A 7,488-nucleotide genomic window follows, 5' to 3' on the forward strand; every position below is an offset into this window, starting at 1 on the left:
CTGGGAGGCCGATTGTTTCGGCAGTTGACTCACTACTGCAGCCATTGGCTATCTATATAGATAGTCTGTTACAACCATACGTGCAGGGACTGAGGACCTACATCAAAGATTCGAAGGATGTTATTGATTCCCTTGTGAAGATCAGACTGAAAGGAGGGGAATGGCTGGTGACCTTGGATGTCACTAGCCTATATACGGTGATCCCCCATGAAGAAGGCCTGGCGGCTGTAAGAAAACAACTGTTGAGGAATCCATACATAGGACCCCCAGTGGAGACCTGTCTGAAGAAGAACTATTTCAGATTTGAACAGCAATACTTCCAGCAGCTGATGGGAACAGTGATGGGGTCCAATGTGGCCCCATCTTACGCAAACCTGTTTATGGCAGAATTTGAAGACCATGTAACCAAATGCTTTAAGAGGAAGGAGATCCTCTACTTCAAGAGATTTATTGATGATCTCATATTGATATGGTCTGGAGATGAACAAGATCTACTCAGTTGGTTCAATGAATTGAACACTGAACACAGAACACTTAAATTCAAAATGAACTGGAACCAGGAGGGGATAGAATTCCTGGACCTAAGGATTTTCAAATCCGATGGTGGTCTTGGGACCACTCTGTTCCGAAAGGTCACTGATAAAAACTCTCTTCTGGAAGCGACTAGTTGCCACCCACCGGCGCTGAAGAAAGCTCTACCAAAGTCCCAATTTGTAAGGGTTAAAAGGAACAACACCGATGGGGGACGGGCAGCAAGACAAACGGATGAGATGAAGGAACGCTTCTTGAGAAGAGGTTACCATAAGGGGTTATTGGAAAAACACATTAGTGAAGTATATTCTGAGAAGGCCCCTGAATGACAGATGGTGGAACAAGATAAGATGACCCTGGTGACTACGTATGCAGCTGATAAAAATGGTCTGAGCACCATTCTAAAACAGAATTGGAAAATATTAAGTTTGGAGGATGCCCTCCCTTTTAAAGGGATGGGTGAACCAAGGATTGGTTACCGGAGAGGTAAATCTTTGAAAGATATCCTACAGCTCACGGACCCGGTTCACTGCTATACCAACAGGACATGGTTGGAGGATGTTAAGCCAGGATGTTATAGATGCAGTGGCTGTACCACCTGTAACGGGTTAATAACAGGTAAATTCTTCCACCACCCAAGAAGCAGAAAAAGGTATACACATAGACACAGGATGACATGTACGACCAGTCATGTGGTCTACCTGCTGCATTGCCCATGTAGTTTATTTTACGTGGGTAAAACTAATGACAACTTACGAATACGTATGGCTAATCACAAGAGCTCAATTAGAAGGGCCATCAAGAAGGGTGAGTCGGACCAACCAGTTGCCCGCCACTTCCTGGAGAGTGGGCATAATGTCTATGATTTAAGATATACATTGATAGATCATGTTCCTGCACTGAGAAGAGGTGGTAACAGGGGCAACATTCTACTACAGAAAGAATCCAGATGGACATACGAATTGGACACCTTGACCCCTAAAGGCCTGAACGTGAAGCTGGACTGGCAGTGCTTTTTCTAAGTTTTTTCTTCCTAAATTGTTACAAAATTTCCCATGAGTATCTTAGTGATTAAGTACATTCCTGTAGTATGATCTATTATTTACCTCTCTGGTTTGGTTGCTCTTTATATCTAACTTTACCTATGTGTTTATCTCCATTTAAGCATAGAGTGCAGAATAGCAGTATGAAGGGGTAGTATGGAATTAAGTCTGAGGACCCTAATTTTACCCATATGATATATCTTATGCTTTATATGCCTTATATTTAGCTATTTAGGTTTCAGAACAGTTTGACAGCGGATTTGCTACTGATATACAGGCTGTGTCCTACCCTAATAGAATTAGAATTAGTAGTTGATGGTGAAATGTTGCTTATGTTTTTAATTTTGTATTATATGCTGTATATATTAATAATGTATTTTTCACTTTTATCACACAGGATTTCACTGTTGGTTAAACGATCACTGGGAATTGAGCCTCCAGCCACATACAACGTCTTTGATGACGGATATTTGCTGTGGTTGGCACGGGTAGGTGGTTGGCGGCTTCCGGGGGTGTGACCCACTAGTGTGCGGTGTCTCCTTGCTGATGACGCAATGGAAGCGCCGGGTGTGCACCGCTGCGAGCCGGATCATGATGGAGTTTAGGTGATTGTATCTGATATTGCTTATTACATTATTGATTTATTGAATACATAATTGGTGCTAGGGGGGTATAAGTATATTACTGTTTTTGTTCACTGTTATTGTAAGTCTGAGGACGGGGGTGAAACCCCAAAACGTCACGAAGTAAAATTACTTCTTTTTGGGATTGTTTGCACTTTGCTGTGCACCCCGGATCATAATTGAGAGTGCTTTACCACTGGATTTATATATTTATATATATATATATATATATATATATATATATATATATTTACAAGGAACACATAGTTGTCATCGACTGCAATGTAACACCCCACACCTGCCACTTTTAACCCCATAAAATTGCTTCATGCAGTTTGTTGTTTTTTTTTAATTAAAGATGCTATTTTTATATTTATTATTAAAAAAAACAACCTCACACTAAAGTTTGGGCCAATTTGGGCACATTTTGAAAATGAACCAGAGGTCTTACCAGAGCGCTAATTGCTACCACAAGCCAATACAATCTAGAAGACAGCTATGGAAGTGGATATTTGCAACCATCTTTGATTTGAGAATTGTACATACATGGTACACATAAATACACGTGTAGAAAGGATAAACGGCACATAGCAACTTTACAATATTTCACAGTGAGTATTAAACATAGGGCTTTCCAGATCTCTCCGGTGTCGCTCGGGTTTATATGTTGAGAGAGGAGTGTAGCTGCTGCGCACCTTAGAGGGAACACTGGTCTGACTTCTAATAGGCAAAAATAATTGTGTTTATGAAGGGGCCTTGTTATGTGTTTGATCATTTACAGATCTCCCAGATGGCCGGCCGTCCTGTGATGAAGAAGGTGACATTAAACAGCTGGATTGTGACACCTGTACAGGTGCGGATAATGCAGACAAAGCCTCTTATTGTACAGTATTATCATTGCCAACTCCCCCTCTCACTGTGTATTGGGCTACATTCAATAAAGTTCTCAGAGAATATAGTTTTGAGGCCTTGCTGATCATGGCAATGCTTAGCTGATAGGTACCAACAGGCCCCGGATCTGTCATAATTCATAGACAGTTTGCAGTGTTTTGTTTTAGAAGCTCCCACCACAGCTTTACAGGAACAGTCTAAAAGATAAAATAAAATGGTCTTTTACTGTGTGTTTACGTCTTGCAGCCCCTCAGATAAAGATACAATTGGTGAGTAAATCAGGAGCAAGCATACCTGCATATGCACCAATCACTGGCTGTATCCTGGGGAAGAATGAAGGGGTTTTAAACTGTGTATATTGCAGGAGTTAAACACCTAGTAAAGGGGGAAAAACAGAATGAAGACAGTGCTACATCTTGTGCAGATCATTACAGTACGGATGGGCTTAATCTCCAGAATAATACAAGACCGACTCACAAAGGGCGAGCAGAAGTATTTTACTAAAGAGACACTATTCTTATGCTCCTGTTTTAATATATAAAAATATTTATTTATAGTATTGCTGATTCCTGACAGCTAGTGCCATCACACCCTATACGAGAACTGTTGCTGGTGGGCTGTTATGAAAGCTCCATAAAAAATGATTTATTTTTCTAATTCAGTCATCTTACATACCCTTCTATTCTGCAGCTGGATACATTAACCAGGATGGAATTAAAGAATCCCACCCAGACATCACTTCATGTGAGAGACCAGAAGATGCTACCAGTTTGTCTCAAAAGTTAGAAAAAGGTTCTGAAACAAGCTCATTTAAAGATTCACCATTTGTGAAGAATGATCTTCCCCATCCTGCAGGAATTTCTTATCAGAGCGATATACTTTATTCTATAAATGAGTCTTATGTACAGAGTTCTGATGATATGCGGGGCGGAGCTGGGCCTGTTCCATCAAATGAGCTGCTGCATTGTGTAAATGAGATGGGCAGTATATCTGCTTTTGAAAACTGCACAGATTCACTTCTAGGAGACAGATATAACTCATGTAATAACTATGATAAACCCTCACATGTTAAACCAAAATGTACAGTTACACACCGAAGAACTCATACAGGGAAGAAGCAATATGTTTGTCCTGAGTGTGACAAAGTGTTTGCTGTAAGGTCACAACTAATTATACACCTCAGGATCCATTCAGGGGAAAAGCCATATGTCTGCCAGGGATGTGGTAGAGATTTCTCACAAATGTCCAGTTTAGTTCGACATCAGAAAACTCATACAGGAGAAAAGCCATATGTGTGCCAGATATGTGAGAAAGGATTCTCTGAAAGGTCCACTCTGCTTAGGCATAACAAAATCCATACTGGTGACAAGCCATACATTTGTCAGGTGTGTGGGAAAGGCTTCACCCAAGGTTCAGATCTTGTGAAGCACAATAGAATACACACAGGAGAGAAACCCTTTGTTTGTCAGACATGTGGAAAAGGCTACTCTGATAGCTCACGTTTAGTTAGACATCTGGCAGTCCATACCGGTGAAAAGCCCCATGTGTGCCAGATGTGTGGTAAGGGCTTCACTCAAGGGTCAGATCTGATTAAGCATAATAGATCTCATACAGGAGAGAAACCATATATTTGCCATATGTGTGGAAAAGGCTTCTCAGAAAAGGCACGTCTGCTTAAACACCACATAACTCATACTGGAGAGATGCCATTTGGTTATCTTAATTCAGAAGATTTTCACTTGAAGTCCATGTCCAGATAGACATTGCAAGGAACCATATAAGAATATGTGAACTGAAGTGAAGACCAAATGTGCTCCTCCATACAAAACTACAATTAAAACAGGCTGAAAGCGAATGCTAGCGCTTAAAGTTGATTAAATGGAGTGTAAGACACTGGCTTGTGCTGTATGTACAATAACACTTGGTTTTCAAAATAGATTCATGATAAATGTCTTTTGCTCTATTTAGTCTACTGTAGTTTCAATATTTGCTTTTGTTCTTTTTTGGAAAATGAGTTATGGGTGGGCAGACTTTACCTGTTGTAATATTAAGGTTTACTACTACACTGGCACTGAGGGTAAAGAGAACAACACCCAAACTGAATGTAAGACACCGATCAATATAGTAACACAATATAGGTTTGTCTTAGGACACTCTGACCCGTCATGTCTAACTATACACTACAGCCTATGTATAATTACCTGGTTTTTATTTTCTTTCTAACGTAACAATAAAATGTACACTCTGCTGTGAGGTCTGATTCTTTGTTGTCACAATGCAGAGATCAATGTGATCAAAGCGCTGATACAGTGGCGTATTTAGGTTTTGTGCTGCCCTAGGCACTAAAAATTCTGCTGCCCCCCCCCCCAAAAAAAAAGGTTTTAGTCCTTTTTTTCCCCCTTAATATTTTTTTGGGGGGTCAGTCTGTAAAATGTTTTTTTTTTTTTTCTTTTCAATAACAATTCAAAAGAAAATAGGCTAGCAAAACACTTGCATACAGGTGGGTTGAATTGCATGCATCTCATACCATTTTCTCCCGGAGAGAAGAGAGAGTGAAAGGAAAGAAGGAAGGGAGGGAGAGAGAGAAGAGAAAAGTGGGGAGGGAGAGGAGAAAAGGGAGGGAGGTAAAGATAGAAGTGAAAGAAGTTAGCAAGGGAGGGAGGGAAAGAAAGAAGGGTTGGAGGGAGGGAAAGAAGGGAGGGAGAGAAGAGAAAAGTGGGGAGGGAGAGGAGAAAAGGGAGGGAGGTAAAGATAGAAGTGAAAGAAGTTAGCAAGGGAGGGAGTTGAGAGAAAGAAGGGAGGGAGGGAAAGAAAGAAGGGTTGGAGGGAAGGAAGGATCATACACCCCATGCGCTGATAATATGTTATGGGGTCAGCTCATCTGTCTAATAAGAGCAAACTCTGATTTTAGTGGAGTTCTGTCCCTTGTCTCTATTCCCAGTACTTCTCAGTGTGTAAATCTGTTATCTTCTAGTGCATCCAGAATATATTTATTTTATAGGCTAAAGAAGAAATAGTGACATTATGTGCCAGTGAGAGATGAGTGGGTTCAGTTTATAGTTGTCGGGGGGAGTCTAGTGCCAGGAAGCTATTTGATTTTATAACCCTGAGCTCATTACTTGTCATTAATAACCTTTTTATCTCTATGTGGTCTATAATATGTTTCTTGGTATCACTGCTGTAGTGAGTATATTTACTTGGTACATAAACACATATATAAAACAGTATCATGGAGGAGAATGTTACTTGCACTGGGACCCTTTGTTTTTATAGTTCTATCACATTGAAAAACAAGAGAGGATACTTTTAAGTAACATCAGAGTTTCAATAGTGGCTAATAAACATGTCACAAGGCTACAATGCGGTACATATTACAGGCAGTGACAGCACAGACACAAACATACATCTGTTCAACTAAAAATGATTCCTGATAATCTAACAAAAAATGTTTAGTTCATCTACAAAAGACCAAGTAAGGGCACTAAAAAGATGCTTACAATTTGCAACAATAAATGTAAAAAGATTCACAAAAATAAATCATTAAAAAGTATTTTGCCACTAACCCAAGCGGTTTAGTAAAGCTGAGACTGTATTTTTCACAAACAATTCCAGGCCAAGGGGTCATGATCTCTTTAGGTGTAATTTGTGGAAGCGTTTCTTCACAGAAACGGTGTTTAATACATGGAGTACACTTCCATTAGAGATGGTAAAGACAAACACTGTGGGGGAATCCAAGAATGCCTGGATAAGAATAGGAAATCCTACAAACTAATTATTGCCTGGGATAAACATAAGGCTATCCTACATACTAATTACTGCCTGGGATAAACATAAGGCTATCCTACATACTAATTACTGCCTGGGATAAACATAAGGCTATCCTACATACTAATTACTGCCTGGGATAAACATAAGGCTATCCTACATACTAATTACTGCCTGGGATAAACATAAGGCTATCCTACATACTAATTACTGCCTGGCATAAGCATAAGGCTATCCTACATATTAATTACTGCCTGGGATAAACATAAGGCTATCCAACATAATAATTACTGCCTGTGATAAGCATAAGGCTATCCTACATACTAATTACTGCCTGTGATAAGCATAAAGCTATCCTACATACTAATTACTGCCTGGGATAAACATAAGGCTATCCTACATACTAATTACTGCCTGGGATAAACATAAGGCTATCCTACATACTAATTACTGCCTGGGATAAACATAAGGCTATCCTACATACTAATTACTGCCTGGGATAAACATAAGGCTATCCTACATACTAATTACTGCCTGGGATAAACATAAGGCTATCCTACATACTAATTACTGCCTGGGATAAACATAAGGCTATCCTACATACTAATTACTGCCTGTGATAAGCATAAGGCTAT

At 39.9% G+C, this 7,488-nt stretch overlaps 1 protein-coding gene across 1 annotated transcript; it reads left to right on the forward strand.

The window, feature by feature from the left end:
- The first annotated feature begins 1,990 nt into the window (after window positions 1-1,990).
- LOC128644385 (histone-lysine N-methyltransferase PRDM9) lies at window positions 1,991-5,336 on the forward strand. Its single transcript, XM_053697013.1, has 3 exons — window positions 1,991-2,062; window positions 2,979-3,050; window positions 3,779-5,336. Exon 3 carries the CDS (start codon window positions 4,009-4,011, stop codon window positions 4,846-4,848), a length of 840 nt encoding a protein of 279 aa, XP_053552988.1. The 5' UTR covers window positions 1,991-2,062; window positions 2,979-3,050; window positions 3,779-4,008; the 3' UTR covers window positions 4,849-5,336.
- Window positions 5,337-7,488: the final 2,152 nt, after the last annotated feature.

The sequence above is a fragment of the Bombina bombina genome, unplaced genomic scaffold (assembly GCF_027579735.1).
Source record: "Bombina bombina isolate aBomBom1 unplaced genomic scaffold, aBomBom1.pri scaffold_485, whole genome shotgun sequence".
In the NCBI taxonomy this organism is placed as follows: domain Eukaryota; kingdom Metazoa; phylum Chordata; class Amphibia; order Anura; family Bombinatoridae; genus Bombina; species Bombina bombina.